The 21267-nt window shown below is 43.4% G+C and overlaps 1 protein-coding gene across 1 annotated transcript; it reads left to right on the forward strand.

Moving 5' to 3' along the window:
- Window positions 1–9216: 9216 nt before the first annotated feature.
- Window positions 9217–19294, forward strand: RGS21 (regulator of G protein signaling 21). Its single transcript, XM_053390951.1, has 4 exons — window positions 9217–9227; window positions 13875–13951; window positions 15570–15736; window positions 18954–19294. Exons 1-4 carry the CDS (start codon window positions 9217–9219, stop codon window positions 19155–19157), a joined length of 459 nt encoding a protein of 152 aa, XP_053246926.1. The 3' UTR covers window positions 19158–19294.
- Window positions 19295–21267: the final 1973 nt, after the last annotated feature.

Genomic DNA, 21267 nt, shown 5'->3' on the forward strand with positions numbered 1-21267 from the left:
CCAACACGGCTACCTACCTGTATCTATCTATCTATCTATCTATCTATCTATCTATCTATCTATCTATGAATGACAGTAAAAAAACAAGACAATCCATCTTACAATAGAGGTAGGGTCCATGTGCAGCACACAGACACACACAATTTACCTGTGTAGGATTCTTTGAGGTTCTTCTCATGCAGTGTTTGCATGCCAGCCGTCTATGTCCCAGAATGAAATTAGTGTGGCCAATGTGGATGAAGGAGTGCATGGATTAAAAGTACCCTTTCAATGAGATGGTGGGCTGCACGTAACCCTGTCTGGAAAGTTGCTTTGTGTGGGAAGTTGCTGCTCTTGCATCTATTGGTCCCCAAATATTGTGTGTCCCAAAAAGTTCAACATTGTCTTGTTAACACCAATCCCCTGGGATGCTCAGAACTAACCTAAATTTGATGCTGAGCAACTACTTGAGGAATGCCAACTTTTACAACAGTAGGTGCATCTCAGTTGGTGATGCCAGCAGCCACTGCGAAATCTGTATTCTACTAGTTTTGTGGTGGAATAGTTTTGAATCTTGAAATAATTCAAGATGTTACACATTTCAGTTGTCAAGACCAACACGTTCCAAAATGTGGTTGCATAAACGCATAAGCTACCACTGTTCCTCATCTTTTAAAACCTGCAGGAAAAAATGCATCATTTATGAGTAGACTTCTACTTCTCTGCTTGCATTTTCCAAGAGTCTGAACCCCCAGCGGAGGCCACAATGGATAGAAAGACATTCTGAAGCACGTCAAGCAGAAGAGTTCCCTACAGCAGAAATGCTGTTGAAATACTCATACAAGGCCTCGTCCCTGCAGCTGGAACTTTTAAATTTAACATGCTGTATTGGGATATAGTCATGAAAGACTTAGAATAATAGGATCTGGATTCTTGGCCCATTAGGTATCCTCAAAAAGAGCCAGGAATGAGAATAAACATCAGGGTGACTTGACAAGTGACTTCTTTTGGCATGGAGAGAAATCCATTTAGGGTTAATATGTCATATGTGAAAATCTAGTTTGTCATGACTACACGTTTGCAATCAAAAAACAGGTAACCACCCCATAAGATTTTCACACAGCTTTGGCACAAAAGACAGAGTACATAGATGTACATTCTGGTTTCCCTTTCCTATGTGCAATGTGGAAAACTGGACTTAAGATGGGGAAAATGAAAAAACTGAGAAAAAACGAAATTGACAGATTTGCCCATCCTTGTCTGTGAACAATTGAAAGCTTTCTTTTTTAAAAAAAAAATCATTCTAGACATTACAATTCTTGCATCACAGGTACCATCTTGCAAACCATTCCTTATCTTGTAACTGCTTTGTGATGTGCACAGATACTATTTATCTTCTTTATCTGGTGCATTTATAATACCCCACCTTTCTTCAATAATGGAACTCAAGATGGTGTGCATGGGAATCTCAGGTGGTCTTCCATCAAGGCAACAGTCAGACTTGCTTGGCTTCAGCAAGGTACCTACTGCAGGTACACCCAAGACTTATGGGGGAACCATTCAGTAGCAGGTTCTTTTGCTACTAATGAACTTACTCCAAATAACTGCTACTAATGGATCATTGTGAAGAGCTTTTCTTTTTGTTGTTGTATTCTTATTTGCAATGGGTCACTTACTTTTTATCTTATTTTAAATGCATGTATCTTTCTTATCTTTTGAAAGAAATTCAAGATAGCTAACATTCAAAAACAACAGGGTTTTTTTAAAAATATAGAACTATTCACAGTTCATCCAAATAATAAATCAGAACAATAACATAAAACAGCTATCCATAATATTTCTTACCACAGGTCTCTTACCAAGGTGGTTATGCAACTCCCTCCTCCCTCAAAAAAATAAAATTCTTCTGATAGATTTACCTGGCACATAAAACTTTTGCACACCAGCTTTGCCACACACCTGATTGAGTTTCACTGCCCCACCGGGGGCTGTTGTTGTTTGATAGTAAAACAGGCTCCTGGTTAACAATGTCAGATGTACAAAGCATCATCTTTCTTTAAAAGAAATGCAACAGCATGCTTCAACGCTATTGGGAAAGCATCTAGAATATTTATCTGCTGTTCAGTTCGCCAAACAAAATATCCCTATTCATTACCACACTGCTCCTGGGTCAATATGCTGGCAACAATCTCTTCTCCCACTGATGTGCCCCCTTCTTCTACAGAGCCAGAAAGGGCTTGTTTAATGCCAGAACAAAACAAAACAATTGCTCAGGCATTTCACATTTCATTTTTCTGCAATGTATTAGCTCCCTCCACTCCTCCCTTTTAAAACTAGGATGGGGGGGGAAGGTAATTTAACTGCATATATCTTTCTCACAATGTTCCTGAAGTGACAAGGGGACCTTTGATTTCTATCCAACAGGGGCTTAGGGCTCAATTGCTGTGTCTGCCCTCTAAAAACAGGAAAAGTGGGGAAATACTTTCAGCCCGAGGGTCATAATACCTTTTGTACCATCTTCTGAGGGTCATGTGTCAGTGGTGGGCAGGGCTGGAGGCAGAAAGCGGCAGAAGAAGAAATTTTTCTACATCCATCCCTACTGTCCTCTCCAGACAATCAAGAGGAAGTATCAGAGTTTGAGGACACATTTGAACCAGGGTCATTGAGTACTGTGGCCTGAAGAAAGTTTCAATTGTCAGAGTTGCCCGGAGGGCTTTATGCAGCCCTCACATCTGAGGTTCCCCACTGCAGCTCTGAAATCTCCAACTCATCCTTCTTTCTGTACACAGAGATAAATCTACCATCTAGGCCTTGGTTATCTTAGGACCAACATCATTAAAGACGTGCATCCTATTAAAATGTAGTTTTGCTTCTCTTATCATTGGCTGGCACTGGTTGGAAGGGGGAACATGAAGTGACAGCACTATATCATAGTGTGAGTGAAACTATGTTACTGGAGAAAGGAAAAATTGTGAAATGTCTAGTGTCTCTCTCCCCACCCACCACCATGCCAATATTCTCAATATCTGCACTTTTCAGTGACTAGCATTTTTTGTAATTTTCATACTATAAGGCTTCAATGAAGTATATATGTACATCATAGGGACGCAGGTGGCGCTGTGGGTTAAACCACAGGGCCTAGGGCTTGCCAATCAGAAGGTCGGGGTTCGAATCCCCACGACAGGGTGAGCTCCCGTTGCTCGGTCCCTGCTCCTGCCAACCTAGCAGTTCGAAAGCACGTCAAAGTACAAGTAGTTAAATAGGGACCACTCCGGCGGGAAGGTAAACGGCATTTCCGTGCACTGCTCTGGTTCGCCAGAAGTGGCTTAGTCATGCTGGCCCCATGACCCAGAAGCTGTACGCCAGCTCCCTTGGCCAATAAAGCGAGATGAGTGCCGCAACCCCAACGTCGGCCACGACTGGACCTTTACCTTTATATGTACATCAGAAGCAGTCAAATGGCTCAAGTCTTCTATACTTATTCCTGCCCAGGACGTTGGCTAGCCTGAGTGGATGGAGCCAGCAAAGATCTGGAATGTTCTTTTCTGAGCTGCTGCAGTTAGGCAGTTCCCCACATGGGGAAGTGGTCAGTAATTCCTGGCACCAAGCCGCTTAATCTCTTGTGACAGAGGTAACAGGTGAAAAAAGTAACAGGTAGAAGAATCGGAACAGATTTTAGTTCCAGTTGTACTAGGGGTGTAAGAGACAAGTGACCCCCCCCCACACCTCTGTGCACTACATTCCCATTAAAAATCCCCATTTTACCAAGAAAGCATGAAGCATAATATGGCTCCCACTCTGTTCTGGTCAGACCACACCTGGAATACTGTGTCCAGTTCTGAGCACCACAATTTAAGAAGGATGTTGACAGGCTGGAACGGATGCAGAGGAGGGCAGCCAAGAAGATCAAGGGTCCAAACCAAACCTTATGAGGAGCGGTTGAAGGAGCTGGGTATGTTTAGCCTGGAGAGTGAGAGGTGATATGATAGCCATCTTCAAATATCTCAAGAGATTTCACCTGGAAGAGGGAATAAGCTTGTTTTCTCCTGCTCTGGGGGGGAGGATTTGAACCAATGGCTTCAAGTTACAAGAAAGGAGATACTGACTAAACATCTGGAAGAAATTTCTGGCAGTAAGAGCTGTTTGACAGTGGCATGGTCTCCCTCAGGGGCTTGTGGACTCTCCTTCCTTGGAGGTTTTTAAGCAGAGGTTGGATGGCCATCTGTCTTGGATGCTTTAGCTAAGCTTCCTGCATTGCGGTGGGTTTGATTTGATGACCCTTCGGGTCCCTTCCAACTCTATGATTCTATAATACCAGGGGAGGACCGCCTCTCCCGATATGCCCCACGGAGGACCTTAAGGTCCATAAATAGCAACACCCTAGAGGTCCCAGGCCCTAAGGAAGTCAGATTAGCCTCAACCAGAGCCAGGGCCTTTTCAACACTGGCTCCGGCCTGGTGGAACACTCTGCCTCATGAGACCAGGGCCCTGCAGGATCTGATTTCTTTCCGCAGGGCCAGTAAGACAGAGTTGTTCCGCCTGGCCTTTGGCTTGGAATCAACTTGATCCCCTCCCCCTCTTTCTTTTTTCCTTTCTCCTTCTGTGTTGGAACTCCTATTTGGAGACTTCCCTGGGTTTTTTCTGGCCCATGTAGGACCAGTCTGGATAGTTAGCCTTGGTGAAGACTTGACGTTTTTGTCCCCAAAAAAGTTTGTCCCCAAAAAAGTCCACTGAAATGAGGCTGCACTTTAATGTTTTAATATTGTATTTTTTAAGCTGTATATCAATTGCTTTTATATTTGGTGTTAGCCGCCCTGAGCCCGGTCTTGGCTGGGGAGGGCGGGGTAAAAATAAATAATAATAATAATAATAATAATAATAATAATTATCATCATCATCATCATCATCATCATCATCATCATCATCATTTTACAGTTTATGAGCATTCCTGTATATCTGGTTGACTATGGCAGGAAATTAAATATTGGGTGAATTCAGAAGTGGGGGACCTCAGACCCAGGGATTAAATGCAGCCCCCCAGGCCACTCTAGCTAGTCCTCCCCACAAGCCACAGCCACAGCAGCCCTGCTCTGTACATTCTTTGAGTGATTTTACATTCATTGCTCTACCCACTTTTGTTTCTAGACCTGCTCACCACTGACAAGTTGCCTAGAAGCGAATGTCACCCTCAGTCTGACAAGGGTTCTCTATTCCTAGACCAGATCGATCTTTAGTCTGATGCAGCAGGGCTCTCCTAATGTCCTTATAAACCAGAGATGGGAAACCTGTGGCCCTCCAAATGTCACTGGAATACAACTCCCACCTTCCCTGAGCGCTGCACATGTTGGATGAGGCTGATGGGATTTGCAGTCAACAATACCTGGAGGGCCCTATGTTTCTCCGTCCTGTGTCACAGCAGGAGGGAGGATCGCACATTTCTCCCTTCAAAAAATACTTCCCAGACATCACAAATCATAAGATTAAAAACAACAGCAAAAATCTCCACACACCCTCAAGTGGTCGCAGGATGACAAATTAAATGAGGGTTGTTACTGCCTGATTCATTGGTGTGCGGTGACTTGATAACTTCCAAACTCCTTTATAATGTGGCAAGAGAGAGCTATTCCAGGCATAATTGACAAATTAAGAGAAACTCATTCCCAGTCTGCTAGAAAATAGCATTTGTTGCAATTTACAGGTGCCCAGACAGAAACTGTTTTAACAAATGCTGTAGAGAATGAGTAGAGCTTCCTCCTTCTCTCTCTCCAACTCATATCTGGATATGAATCATATTCAATTTAAAGACAATGCAGATTACTTGACGGGAGACATGCAAGTAGACTCTGAAACTGTTAGCGCTGTCTTGCTTGTTCTGTAATTATTCAAGGGAAATCTATGAAGCTGTCGGGAACAGCTCTACCATTACGCAGAGTAAGGAAGCCGCCTCAGATGGCAGGTGCTGATGAGTGGGGAAGGGGGCAGAGCTATGTGTGCTGCAAAGACTGCCTTGTGCCTTCAGCCCAAGCTTGCTATTCTTCCTTCATGGTGTGTGAAATGTGATACTGCCCTCAGGGCTACGGCGGTGCTCCCGTTCGCTGGGACCAAGAGGAGTTAAGACAGGGTGTCAGCAAGGATGACGGCTGACACTTGAGCCCTCCCAATGAGGGGCGTGGGAGAAATTATAGTCAGTTTGCATTTAAAGGCGAACAAACCCAACTCACGCTTTCCCAAACAAGATACGAACCGAAACACAGCCATCCATCAAAAGTCACACTTTTCCGAATTTTGCAATGCACCTCTCCGGCCAAGGAAAATTTCCAAAAAGCATAGACTAAAATATTAGTGAAAATAAAACACAAAATGCATCACATCCCAGGAAATTTGTTGCAAAAACACGTACACTAGGAGAAATTTGCACTAAGACGCTGGTGAATTCTCTGGAGGCCTTAAAAAACACACACACAACAAACTGTAAACTAATGTGGAGAACTGAATTTAAAGATCGGGAAAATGAGAAATGAGTCAAAACAAAACTGACATATTCATCCATCTCTGCCACCAATCTGATACTGTCCTGATGCAGGAATTGAAGTAAGATTATGCTGTCAGTCTGGTCATCTATGGCACAGAATTGCAAGGAAAGAGAGGGTGTGATCTTGTCTTTTACCCCCGGCAGAAAAATAATTTGAGCTGGCCTTGGATGAGAAGCTTTTGTTGAATTCACTGATACAATTCCAAGCACTGGAAGGAATAAGGTGAAGCTTAAAAAATGAAGAAGAGGAGAGGAAGGGTAACGGGTACTCTGATTCTTCCCTAAAGGGTAGGCGAATAGAAGGATGACAGCCTGAATTCACATGCAATAAATTGTGGCTGCACTGAATAGCATATAGCTTGACCCTGTGGCTTACCATGCTAGCAAGCAAGTCGACAGGGAGGGAACCTTACACAATGATAAGTCGGGGAATGAAACATCATGCCTCACTGCATTGTGCTGGTGTTGCAAGCAAGCCCAGGAAGATACATGGGCAAGACTATGGAGGAGCCTAATGTGCTTTCGCTGTTATTTCTAATTCTCAGCTTCCCAAGGAAAGCTGAGAATTAGGAATCTGAGATGGTAGGCAGATGTAACAACCCCACCAAAATACACGTTCCCAGGATTTTTTGCAGGAAGCTATGGTAGTAGATGTGATATAAACCCAACATGTGTTCATGGTGTAGAAGCAGCCTATATCTGAAACAGAGGTTGGAAGCTGAGGGACTAACTGGACATGATACTAATTGTACCATTTGTAATCATGCAGTTTTTCTTTTATAATGGCAGGCATTAAGTGGTGTATGGTTTACTATGTTGGACCTGATTGGTTGTATTGCAGGCATGATAGATCCAGCCTTCATTTCCCTACATTTTGCTGTAAATGAGGCAACAGCTGTCAACATCTATTTTTGCTTCATATTACTGGAAGCTAGCCTGGGGTTCGCTAATTTCACATGTGAATTTATTATTATTATTATTTTTAAATCATTACAAGTAAAAAGTGCATTTTTAGGGGGGTGATTATAAAGCTAAAGTACAGTGTGAAGCATTCTATAGTCCAGCACAATTCCATTAAAACAATTTGAAACATTTTAAAGCAAAGACAGCAACTGTATAAACATATAAAGATCCAGCACAGCACCTATAACTAAAAGTAGGACTGAAATGAAAGGGTTTTCAAGACCCAGTTAAAAACCGATAAACTAGTCAAAGGGAATTCTCCAAGCATGGGGCCACCACCTCTAGGGCATACCTGTGAGCATTATCTACTATCTATCTATCATCTATCATCTATCATCTATCTATCTATCTATCTATCTATCTATCTATCTATCTATCTATCTATATCTATCATCTATCTATCATCTATCTATCATCTATCTATCATCTATCTATCTATCTATCTATCTATCTATTATCTATCTATCTATCTATCTATCTATCTATCTATCATCTATCATCTATCTATCATCTATCTATCTATCATCTATCTATCTATCTATCATCTTTCTATCTATCATCATCATCATCTCTCTCTCTCTTATCTATCTATCTATCATCTATCTGTTGTTCTGGAAACTGTTCTAGAAAGCATAGATGCATCTTTTTGGCTACAATAATGAAATGTGTCTCCAATTTTAATTAACACACAGTGCCCCTAGCATCATTTTTAAAAGAAACATATGTCTAAGTGTATGACTCCTGACACAATCATGTCTTCACAATTACCTTATTGCTTTGCAAGCTCAAGATTAGTATGCTTACTATTGTCCTTCATACCCAAGGACATACAGGATTAGGTACTACTGCAAATATATGACATTTTATTGATCCCCCCCCCCCGTGAGCATTTTCCATAGGTTGACCCAGTGCTGTTGTACATTCACAAAAGACCTGTGACAGGGAAAGAGCAATTTTTCAGAAGAATGAGCAAAATGACTACATAATTGCAAGGCCCACATTTATCGAAGTTGGTTGCTGCTTTTGTTCCACTGCTTCATAGATCTACAGTGGTACCTCGGGTTACATACGCTTCAGGTTACAGATGCTTCCGGTTACAGACTCCGCTAACCCGGAAATAGTACCTCAGGTTAAGAACTTTGCTTCAGGATGAGAACAGAAATCGAGCGGCGGCAGCAGGAGGCCCCATTAGCTAAAGTGGTGCTTCAGGTTAAGAACAGTTTCAGGTTAAGAACGGACCTCCAGAACGAATTAAGTTCTTAACCCGAGGTACCACTATACTTATCTATAATCTAACTTACCTACTTAATTTTTTCCTGATCCTCCCAAACCATACACACATTTCAAAAGTAGAGTAAATCCTAGTATGTTTTCAGTCATCTCAATAACCTGAATTCAACAGGATTTCACCACTGACAAGCAAATATTTTGTGTTTTTATGTTATAAAATGCCCTGTGATCTTTACTTGAAGGGTGGTATATATTAATTATTATTATTATTATTATTATTATTATTATTATTATTATTATTATTCTCTTCTTTATTTTACAGCAATCACTGGGAGATAGGTGCATTTTGGGAAATTATACTAAAGCAGATAAATAGAGAATGTCAATCTGAAAACTATAATTTATTTATCGGTGTGTTAAATGTAATGGTTCTGCTGTCCTATTACCCACAGTTTGAAAATCAACCAGAAAGAAAAAGCAAGTGTTAACTGTGACAAACAGTGGAACAAACCATGCCAGTGAAGTGAGTTTCTTGTTTATGACTTTCATGGGTTTTAACCAAAAAAAAGGCAACATATGAAATTCAAAAGTTGCATAATTATCAGCTTTGGGGGAGGGGGTATCACTGCACCCAAATGTGTTTTAAACATGTAAAATGTTTTCTCCTGAGCCTCTGCCATGTCACACTTCATTTGCTCTCTTATCAAGGGGGATGTTGTTCATTCTCCTTTCAGAAACACCCTCTTCCACAGTACAACTTTCACAATCTGACTGGGCCAACTGGAACCAAACTAAAACAAACTACGAGAAAATAAAATGGCGAAGTTGTTGATAAACAGGCCAAACTCTTATTGAACGGCACAATGAACAGTACAATAGCCACTTTATTTTGATAGGACCAATTAAGACCAACACTTTGAGCTGTTGCACTCAGATCCTAGATAACCCTTTGGCCTAACGTACGTAAGGGCATTTCTTACGTACTTAGGATGAAATCATAGATGACCACACCACACACCCTCAATTGGTGCTCATCCTTTCAAAAACCCCAAAGACTTCTTCATTGCCAAAACATCAAATGTCAATACTGGCCTTCTTCCTCCCTCATTATTTGCCCATCTGACTTTCTCCACCATGAAGAGAAACTGGGGGAAACCCCTTCCCAAATGCACTTGTCATTGTATTTTCCTTCCATTGTTTTTTGAAAGGACATGTGGTCCCATATAGCATCTAAAAGACTCATTTCCGCAGCAAATCATCCTTTCATTTCTGCTTTACTCTCACTCCGACGACCATTAATTATGCAACAAGGATATTCACTTCCAGCCCTAACTTTTATTGGGCTTGTCTGCATCATAGGTTTTGCACGTTAATTTTAATCTTAAGTAAAATGTCCGCTTCTTTCCCCTTTGGTCATATTAATTCACTCTACTAGAAGCAGCTCTTCACTTGGCATGCAAAGGGACCTGGGGATTTGCATTTACCTTACCATTCCACCAGCACCCCAATAAACAGGGCCTTCCCCACCATCACTATGCCAGAAGTGTGGGGGAAGCCCAGTTCATGTCAGGAAGTTTGGATATCACAGGCAAGCTGTGGGTGCTCCTGCAAATATGTGATGCAATAAGGGTGGTGCTGTGGTCTAAACCACTGAGCCTCTTGGGTTTGCCGATCAAAAGGTTGGCAGTTCAAATCCTCATGACGGGGTGAGCTCTCATTGCTCTGTGCCAGACCCTGCCAACCTAGCAGTTCAAAAGCATGCCAGTGCAAGTAGATAAATAGGCATTGCTGTGGTGGGAAGGTAAATGGCATTTCCGTGTGCTCTGGTTTCCGTCACGGTGTTCCGTTGTGCCAGAAGCGGTTTGGTCATGCTGGCCACATTTCCCGGAAAGCTGTCTGTGGACAAACATCAGCTCCCTTGGCCTGAAAGTTAGATGAGCACCGCAGCCCCATAATCGCCTTTGACTGGACTTAATTGTCCAGGGGTACTTTGCCTTTACCTTTTACCTTAGTAGTGTACTCCACTAGATACACCTACATGTATCAATGCACAGGGTCTCTCTCTTTTCTGTAAATGTGTTCAATATATCTGGATATGTTAATGAAACATCTTGCTCCATCTCTCCATCAAGGTGAGCCAACAGCCAATTTTAGATGCAGAAAATTCTGGGGCACAATGGACTGCAATCAGCTCAGTCCATGTCTTGTGCTTGTTTTTGGCACTTTAGGAGAAAAGGAACAGGGGTAAGAGGAAAAATGTCCTGTCCTGTTAGATCTCCTGCAGGACAGAAGCTCACCCTCTCTTCCCTCCTTCCACCTCATGAAATGAGACACAGCCTGTCCACATGAGCACAGAGGGCAGAGGAAGGCATACTTTCTGCATAAGAAGAGATTTCAGAGATGTCCCTGCTCCAAAATGTCCCTGTATACCAGCTATTAAGTGTCACTGGTCCCTGAAGCCAGCCCTTTAGAGCACCCTGAAGCAGCTTAGTCATGCTGGCCACGTGACCTGGAAAAACTGTCTGCGGACAAACGTAGGCTCCCTTGGCCAGTAAAGCAAGATGAGCGCCACAACCCCAGAGTCGTCCGTGACTGGACATAACGGTCAGGGGTCCCTTTACCTTTATCCACTCTGAGCCTCATGAGAAGACACTTGGACTCAATGTCAATTATTCCATAGGGTGGTCCACCCTTTCTTGGGTGTCTGTATTATCTTGACATTGGTGGAATTCTGGGTTTTGTTTTTTGTTTGGTGATGTTTTGCCATTGTTGTGAGCTCCTTTGATCTCAAACATTGCTGTTGGGAAAGTGGCATGCAAATATTTTTAAAAAACCAAAATGAAGTCAGCAGGCTAAAGGACCACCTTGAGTAGAAGGTCCTCTCAATCCACTTCTGGTAAGGTTCATGGTTAGAACTGCCACATTCCACTTGCTTCTGTGCTGGCAGCTTGGAAGGTAGATTTGGTCCAAAGATTTGTTGTTTCCTACATACTGCCAGTATCATCATCCTAGGGCAGCTTCCAAGGCTTATGCACTAGTAGAGGTCCTACTACTAACCCCTGGAGTTTTCTGGCCTTGCTCCAACTCCTCCTTGCTGTTGTTGCATGTCCTCGTTCCTCCTTCAAGCAACCAAGCAGCAAGGAAAAGAAGCAGTAGCCTCTGCATGCTTTGTCTTCCATCTTCAGGACAGGTGTGGATAACCTTTGACCCCCCCAGATGTTGCTGAAAAACAACTCTGATCAGCTTCAACAAGCATGGCTAATGACCACAAATAGCAACATCTGGAAGGACAAATGTTCCTCACTCCTGACTCTAGGAGGTGCCCTGGATGGGGCCTAGAGGGAGAAACAAGCGAATAGGCAGCAGCAATAATGGCATGAAGAAGGTGGTGAGCACATTCAGGAAGCAGGGCCCAATGAAAATATCTTCCCCATGCCTTCCAAAACATGGAACCAGCTTCTTCTTCTTTGGCAATCACTCGTAGCCGAGTAAGATTATCTTCCATAAACACAGTTTTAACAGTGAGTCCGTAAGTGACTGTGGAGGCCAATTCTGGATCCACACGCCCTTCCACAGTAGGGACATAGGTTTCCAGATGGGAGTTGATCACTGTGAGGGTTTGCCAAGCGTGCCTTCCTCTTAGCACGTTTCTCCCTTCCGTACTGAGTTTGAGCATCTTCAAAGCCCATGGCACCTTTGGTAAAGGCTGTTCTCCAATTGGGGCGCTCTCAGGCCAGTGTTTCGCAGTTGTTGGTGTTTATACTACATTTTAAAAGATTTGCCTTGAGAGAGTCTTTAAACCTCTTTTGTTGACCACAAGCATTACGCTTTCCACTTTTAAGTTTGAAATAGAGTAGTTGCTTTGGAAGACAATAATCAGGCATCTGCACAACATGACCAGTTCAACAAAGTTGATGTTGAAGAATCATTGCTTCAACACTGGTGACCTTTGCTTCTTCCAGTACACTGGCATTAGTTTGCCTGTCTTCCCAAGTGATGTATAAATTATTTTGGAGACACTGTTGATGAAAGATGCAGCACAGTCCCCATGGTACCCTACACAGAGATTATCTTCATGTAAGAACGTCGTACCTGAAGCACATCCCTTGGTTCTAACAGAACAGTGAGATTCCCTTAGCTCCTTGATCTGCCATCTCTCTTCCTGGAAGCTTTGGGGCCCATGATTAATAAACACTGTTCTCTACAGAGCTGCCTACTTAAAAATAGATGGCCGAACTATTGTAGAAGGCACTGAAATAGATTAACAGCTCTTCCTTCGACACACTGCATAGTCAAAGACTTATGCAATGAATGTGTTGGGGTTGTCAGTGAGATTATGGATAACTCCTCAGATTCTCAGGGAGAGAGGGAGAGAGAAAGAGAGTCTATGCTTTTGCTCCGGTGGTACATACATCAAAGCCCAAGGGGGATGCTTCTTTGGAAGCAAAAAGCACTTAAAATTATTAACTAGTTTGGAAAAGATCTTATTCTGCCCTGACAAGTTCTTAGATTTAGATAAATATGACCCGAGCAGAGAATATATTGAGCTAATTGGATTCTTTGTGCTCTCTCACAGATGGGGGAAGACAGCTTTTCCTGACACAAGCAGGAAACTAAACCGGGGGAAGGGGGAGAGAGAGGACGGAATCCTATTACTGCTTTTAACAAATGCTTAATCAAAATCTTGTTGGGAACCAAAACTGTGAAGCAAACCATTTTTAAAAACAGTACGAAATTGAGAAATAGCCCATTTATCAACCCAGTGTTAGCGTGATAACCTTTCTGATAGCTCTAGTCATCACTAGCAAAATGATTGTAGAAATTAATAGCTGGCCCATTCAATGACAAGGTTTCTGGAGAGTCTCTACTGGGAGAAAAATCAGTGATACCTCTCCTGTGACTTTCTTATTGTTCACCAAATTGCATGCTTTATTACTCCTCTCTTCCCGATTAACAATCTAGGGACCCATATTAAATTACACCCTCCATCTCATGTGGCTATCTGCACAGGAAGGTGATTTTGCTGTTCAATATATGTAGTTCAATATTAAAAGCTAACCTTACTTATATCGCTGGGCCAACACAATAGCTGTGAATCAGGATGCATACTGCATAGAGACTATCCACAGATTACATAGGCAAAAGATCACAATGCTATTTTCAAGGGTAGATGTTGTTTTCACAGGTCAGCCCCTAGGGAAACAATGGCATGGATGGATTCTGTGGATACGCTTCTGGCTAATAAAGGTAAGATGTATCTGAATGAAAGTAGTGATATCATGGTTCAACTTATATTTACCTTACTGTTTCTCCAACATTTCCAGCTCCTATACTCCTATACAGGGTAAGGCAAGGACGCGGGTGGCACTGTGGTCTAAACCACTGAGCCTTTTGGGCTTGTCAATCAGAAGGTTGCTGGTTCGAATCTGCACGATGGTGGTGAGCTCTCATTGCTCTGTCCCAGCTCCTGCCAACCTAGCAGTTCGAAAACATGCCATTGCAAGCAGATAAATAGGCACCGCTGCGGCGGGAAGGTAAATGGCGTTTCTGTGCGCTCTGGTTTCCATCACGGTGTTCCATTGCACCAGAAGCAGTTTAGTCATGCTGGCCACATGACCTGTGGACAAATGCCAGCTCCCTTGGCCTGAAGCGAGATGAGCACCGCACCCCATAGTTGCCTTTGACTGGAGTAAACTCTCCAGGACTCATTTACCTTAGCTTTACCTTACAGGCTGAGGCAACTGATCCATAAACATTTCATTAAAGAGGAGCAGGTGGACCAGCAGAATTTCCTCATTGTCTGTGCAAATTTCATGACCAAACAACTGTTTGTAACTTGATACACTGATAACAATAGGGCAAGCTTTTTGCCACTGAAAAGTGCCCCCAGAGGCAGATTTAGGGCAGCATGACTTATTCTCCTGCACTGGTGGCATTTTGAGGGGGGCCCTGCATACACAGAAAGGAATGTGAGAGGCAGGGGGCACCAAATGTTGCCCTTGCTGAAATTTGAAAGAACAAAGTCCGCCCCTGGTGCCTCTTCAGAAACAGGTTTCATTCCCAAAATAAAAAGTCATTGTAGATGGATTTGCAGGTCTTTGCAGACTGCATTACCCTGCAGTCTGTCTACCAGAAAACACATTAGAACAGATGTAGGCAGTCCCAGCAATGAGGTGTATCTGCAACTGCCCAGTGATGTTGTGGCTATAGCAACATCACAACCACCAGTTCTTTCTTCATTCATTTGTGGCATGGGCACATGGACAACCTAGTTAGGGGGATGAGGAGTTCAAATACGTACATTCCCCCCCCAAAAAAAATGTATTCACACCTCTCCTAATGGATGCAAGATCAAGAATCACTGTAGATTGAAAGCAATGTGTTGAGGAAAATCTTGAACAATTCCAGATTTAAACAAACACATTTGTTCCCTATAAAGAGGTTAGTGTGTGTGCAGCCTGATTGAAATAGTTCTAGATAACACATACCATTTGGGAACTTTAGCATTTGTTCAGCTATAACTAACTCAGCTACTGCTTGAGAGGCTGGAGATTGCTCTGCTTCATGGACATCTGAAAAAATCCCTTCAGGATAAATTTATTGTTCTTTATGACCAACCATGACAAATAAGAATGAAGCAGCCACGTTGTAGCATGTTCTGATCCAGGCATCCTGCTTACATCATCAGGTTTTAAGACCCAAATCTCCTCAAATCAAACTGTACTAAAGGAGCGTCTAGGAATGCATGAAACTAGTCAACCAAAAGCCAGTAGAACTATTTCTATTGACTTCCGTGGGGTTTCCATGACCAGGTTTCTTCCTACCCGACTGCTTGTTCCACAGTTGTGTTTTCTTATTTCTGTAGATGGCTTGGATGCATTCAGGACTTTCCTGAAGTCAGAATTCAGTGAGGAAAACATTGAATTCTGGCTGGCCTGTGAGGACTTCAAGAAAACAAAGTCAGCAGCTAAAATTGCCTCGAAAGCCAAAAAGATTTATTCAGAGTTTATCCAAACTGACGCCCCCAAAGAGGTAACCCATTTACGTGAACTCTGAAAGACTGGTGTCAATGGCAGGATTCAAATGTAGGTTTCTTTATTGGTTTGTGAGTGGGTATATTCACAAGGCCTTCATATGCATCAGGATACTGTTGGACGGAGGGGCCCAACCAATGTTTCTGAAAATTCTAGCTAGTGCTGCAATACATAGGAACTAGGGGCTCCTGGCCCTACCTATTCATTGCTCTTCCACTGTGAGGAATTGCAACTGACTTGCTACACTTTGGAAATAAAGGGGGCTTATTTCCCCATCTCCCATGGTATAGTTTGAAAATGTTAGACTCTCAATGTCCCAGTCTTGCTTGCCTCTTTAGATGCCAATGTACCATATTTTTCGCTCTATAAGACGCACCAGACCACAAGACGCACCTAGTTTTTGGAGGAGGAAAACAAGAAAAAAAATATTCTGAATCTCAGAAGCCAGAACAGCAAGAGGGATCACTGTGCAGTGAAAGCAGCAATCCCTCTTGCTGTTTTGGCTTCTGGGATAGCTGCACAGCCTGCACTCGCTCCATAAGACGCACACACATTTCCACTTACTTTTTAGGAGGAAAAAGTGAGTCTTATAGAGCAAAAAATACGGTATATTTCTTCACTTTCTTCACCTCCTGCATTTCTGATGCATTCACCTTCGTGTTCATTCTGCCGAGTGGGCCCCTTAATTTGTGCCCCAAAGCTTTGCACCAACAGCACCGCCAAGTGTGCAATCACTGGGCTGAGGGTTTCCTCTGGGGACCAGGAGCCAGAATTAGGCTCCAGCCTTCCATCTGCCTATCCTAATCTAGGAAGATCTGTTCCATCCCACTTCAAGTTGAGTGTGCCTTTGAAACACTGCAATAGCGAACTTTTGTGACTCAGAAAATGCCCAGGTACACTCGTCAGTGCTGGCAAGTGTTAATGGTTGATTTCTCTAAGCGGAGTCCTTTTGATGTGATGGAAGCTAAAACATGTCCTTTAGGATCCTCCTGTCGCACCATGCCATTTGATCATTACATACAAAAACATTTTTTAAACTAATTGGCTGGTTAATTACTCCTGTGATATGCGTTCCCTCACTTTTACACCGATGCATCTGCTTTTGATAGAGACAGTGACCTTAGCTACTGACGTAGTCTTAGCTTTTGAGGAGATAATTTGGGGGGTTCCTTTTAAATACTTCTTAATACACCTGAGAGATTGAGCTGCAGGCCTAACTTTAGTAAAGAGGATACAATGGGAGGATAGGACAAGTGAGTACAAGATCAAGGCACTCTTTAAAAAAGAAAGAAAAAAGAAAAAAGAAGTTAATACAAAAGGATGGACTATTATCTACTTCTGACTTAGAATCGCTTTGCTGGATCAGATCAAAGGTTGATCTAATCCAGAATACTGGGTCCAAGATAAAATTCCAAGATTCGTTCAGAAGCTCAAAAAACAAGAACTATCTGGGAAGCCACTGAGAGGCACAGGACAGTAACCATTGCCAGGCCTGCTCAGAGAACATATTTTGAAGTTAATGAACAGGACTGGATTCATGAATTTTGCAGGGTCCAGCAAAGCAATTCTAATATTTATATGAGCACACTGACAGCCACCAGGGCAGCAAAGAGAAAACTGGAGCCACTGGAATAAAGTGTTACCACAGTCTGAATTTTGTGTGTGTGTGTGAGAGAGAGAGGGGGGTGTGTGTGCTTTTTTGTGAGCATATAGAAAAATACACATGGAACGTGGTGCTTTCTAGTTGAATTTTATCGTGCTTATGCACAGCTGGTTAGCTTAAGAAAGATTTGTGCATAATTTGAAGCAAGAAACACCTTCTTAAATGACTGGTGCTGTAACACCACTTTTATACACATCCTTTCATGGCATAAATGTCACTGCAGTGAATCTCCTTTGTAGGCTGCTCAGGTAATGGAACAATCTCCAGGTCATGTGAGAGGAACGCATGATGAGGTTATTCCCCCTGGGGTCAGAAACTGGGTCAATGAGGTGCAAGAGGAGCTTCAGCATAGGCATGGCTGCCAGGAGTCAGGAGCAAGTTGGCAATAAATCACATGGTGTCAGTGAAGTTAACTTTTTACTCAAGGAAACACAGTTGGCTCAGGAGGACAGGTCTAGCAAGCACAGCAACTCCCTCGGGTCTTTCCCTTGCAACCTGAGACTATGCCACCTTGTCTGTCTTTGCTCCACCCTCTTCATGCCTCTTCTGGTTCTGGGACACCAGAGCGGCAAAGGGAACTGGTCACAGCCGGAGGGGGAGACCCCTTGGCTTCATCATCAGCCTGCTCCGTCTCTGCTTCTTGTCGCCCCTCCTATCCAGCCTCTGCTTTTGCCTCTGATTCTGAGCTGCTCTCTGCCACAGATGCTTCCTCCTCACTAAGCCCTGTTACCTCTTCAGCTTCTGACACCTCCTCCTCCCAGTCTGCTCCTGATTCTCCCTCCAAACACATTGTTGCCCCACCACCAATTCCCTGGCTCCCTTGGGGGTTCCTCAGCTGGTGCCTCCTGCCACTCATTGGCATCCAGTCATTCCAAGACAATGGCCAAGGACTACTCATATTACCCAAGTGCTACAGGAAGAATCATACCTCCTGTGTTGCAAAGGTAACATTAGTATTGTTTTATTTTTTAAATTTAAAGTACTCATAAGGGCCTTCAGTAAGTAGGAGGCCTTAGATCAAGAGTGGGGGAACATGCAGCCCTCCAGATGTTGTCATATTACAACTCTTATTACTTCTGACCATATAGAGGCAGAGGCTGATGGGAGTTCTGCTGAACAATAGAATTCTCTTAGGCAAAGAGGATAGCTGCCATTTTGTGGAATGTAGCCAGAATAAAGAGATAGTGTTAAAAAAAAAATTGTGGTGCCTGGGGGGTATATGCACTGAAAACCTATTCATAAATAAAAGAGAGGTTTGCTTTTTTGCACTGTGCAAAGTCTGATGATGTTATTTCTCATTATGCACCTAGAAAATCCGAAGCACTTTTAAAAATTATTAAACAATAAATAAATGGCAGCACTGCTTTCAGTGTAGGAAACCAAATTAAAATTAGTGTTCAGTGTTCAAGATAATGAAAACATGACCTTCCTGCTGCTTTGCATCAAACACTGTATTTTGGGAAGCAATTCAAATAGTGTTTGTTTCTGGCTCCCTTACAACATTTCTGATCTCCAGAAAAACAAACAATTTATGCCACTCTATTCCCTGCAGATAAACATCGACTTCAATACCAGAGACCACATCACCCAGACTATTTCTGAACCGACTCTCCAGTGTTTTGATGATGCTCAGAGTTTAATCTACAGTCTTATGGCTAAGGATTCTTTCCCCCGGTTTCTCAAGTCAGAAGCTTATAAGGAACTCACAAAAAAGCAACAGAATGGGAACCAGAAGAGGTGGCTGCCATTTTTGTAAAGGTCAAATTCAGAACACAATCTCCAGATATAACACAATGGTCAGATAGTGTTGCAATCAGGTAGGTGCCTCGCTGGTAGTTCAGCTTGCATGTTGAAAGAGCAGTTGTCACAGTGACTAATTTCTAATTCTTTATTTCTAATGCCGATACAAAATCGTTAAGACAGCTTCACATTTAGCCAAGAACCTTAGTTCACAGTCTCATTTCTGTAATCCTAAAGCCCACTTTGTACAAGGCTCCAAAAAGTGGCATATAAATGTGGCCTGAACAATGTCAAGATTCATGCCTACAGCTTATGAAGTGAACCAGAGTTTATGCTATAGCCATAGCCACCCCTTATACAATCCATCTACCGTGAAGAACTGTGCTTGCATCACAAGAGTGAGGCCTACACCTGTAAGCTGTGCTGCACATAGGGCTCAGATCACATTTTCTACATGCAGGAAGGGATAATATCATGGCCACTAATTTACCATCCTTGGGTAAGTTAGTTCAAGTGCATAAGATGGGCCACTGCCAGGCATCCCTGAATGATCAAACCTGTCTTTCTCAGTATGGCTTTCAAGTTGGTTTGGAGCAGCCTTGCTCACACTGGCAGGAAATCTGCTAATTCTCCTGGCTCTCTCTGTGACCTTCCAGCCGACCAAAGTAATCATCCAGCATGGGTTGGAGGCAGTGTGTTGCAATTGTTCTGTTCCTACCCCTTAGATATAGGCGTCAGAGCAAATGTCAGGAAGCCCTTGCTACTTCTGTGGGACTGACTTTATAAGGTTCTGTGAGGTCCATTTTGTCTCCCCATTTTAATCATCAGCTACAGGAAGCTGATGGGTACAGTCTTCTGGAAGATTTGGTGCCATCATTATCCTGATGATGACAACCAACTCTCTCTCTTCTTCCTCCTTTCCTCTAACCCAGTTCTAGCAGGGGATTCACTTTAACAGTGTGAGCAAACTGAAGCTCAGTACAGTGGTACCTCGGGTTACATACGCTTCAGGTTACAGACTCCGCTAACCCAGAAATAGTACCTCGGGTTAAGAACTTTGCTTCAGGATGAGAACAGAAATTGTGCTCCAGCGACATGGCAGCAGCAGGAGGCCCCATTAGCAAAAGTGGTGCTTCAGGTTAAGAACATTTTCAGGTTATGAACCGACCTCCAGAACAAATTAAGTACTTAACCCGAGGTACCACTGTACATACAATACGTTGATGGCGGGAGGTACTGCAGATCAGGTGTCTTGCCTATTCTGGATGGACTACTTGCACAATCTGAGGACACGGTTAGTTTAAGCACAGTAGCCAGGTGAGGGCCGTCTTAACCATAGGCGCCAGGGGTGCGGGGCACCCGGGCACTGCGCTCTTAGGGGCACCAGGCCAAGAGTCTAGGGCCCAAGAGTTGAGTCCAGGGAAGAGCCCGCCTGTCGGTCAGAGCGCCGCAGTGGGCTCTTCTGCTGCGGGCAGCTCTGTGCTGCATGTTTGGGGGCAACCAAGCCAGTGAGATGCTGAGGCGGGCGGTCAGCTCCGCCCTCCTGTGTGCCTGGGACCAGGCAACCAGGGGGAGGGGGCGCCAGGCAGATCTTTGCACCCCGGTGCCACATATGCTTAAGACAGCCCTGAGCCAGGTTGCAACAGTTGCCAGTAGTATATTTTTCCAGCTTCACCGGGTTTGACAACTGCTGTTTCCTGAGACAGGGACCTAGCCACTGTCATACCTGCCTTGTCATATAGTCTTGAGAGGACTGTTGTAGCAGACTGTACACTAAAGTGCCTTGAAGACAGCTCAAAAAATTTCAGAATGCAGTGGCACAGCCGTTAACTGTTACCTGTTGCTGGAACCACATTATGGGCATTGTACACTGCGTTTCACTTGCTTCAGATTAATTTCCAAGCTAAATGTAAGTTGTCATGCTGATCTTTAAAGCCCTGAGCCAAGCTCCTCCAACCTGGTACCTTCCAGATGATGTTGAACTACTACTCCCAACATCCCTGACTATTAGCCATGCTTACTGAAGCGGATGGAGTTTCGTTAGTCCAAAACATATAGGACCATAGTAGATTAGGAAGTGACTTCTTCCTGGACTTCAGACTGGGCCCTGTTCCAGATGCTTTCCT

Source organism: Podarcis raffonei, chromosome 6, assembly GCF_027172205.1.
Source record: "Podarcis raffonei isolate rPodRaf1 chromosome 6, rPodRaf1.pri, whole genome shotgun sequence".
In the NCBI taxonomy this organism is placed as follows: domain Eukaryota; kingdom Metazoa; phylum Chordata; class Lepidosauria; order Squamata; family Lacertidae; genus Podarcis; species Podarcis raffonei.

Bases quoted from the DNA above. Each gene is read 5' to 3' on its own strand.
- RGS21 (XM_053390951.1), top strand. The intron at 13,952-15,569 runs GTAAGATGTATC...TTATTTCTGTAG, and splicing joins TACGCTTCTGGCTAATAAAG to ATGGCTTGGATGCATTCAGG. The intron at 15,737-18,953 runs GTAACCCATTTA...TATTCCCTGCAG, and splicing joins AAACTGACGCCCCCAAAGAG to ATAAACATCGACTTCAATAC.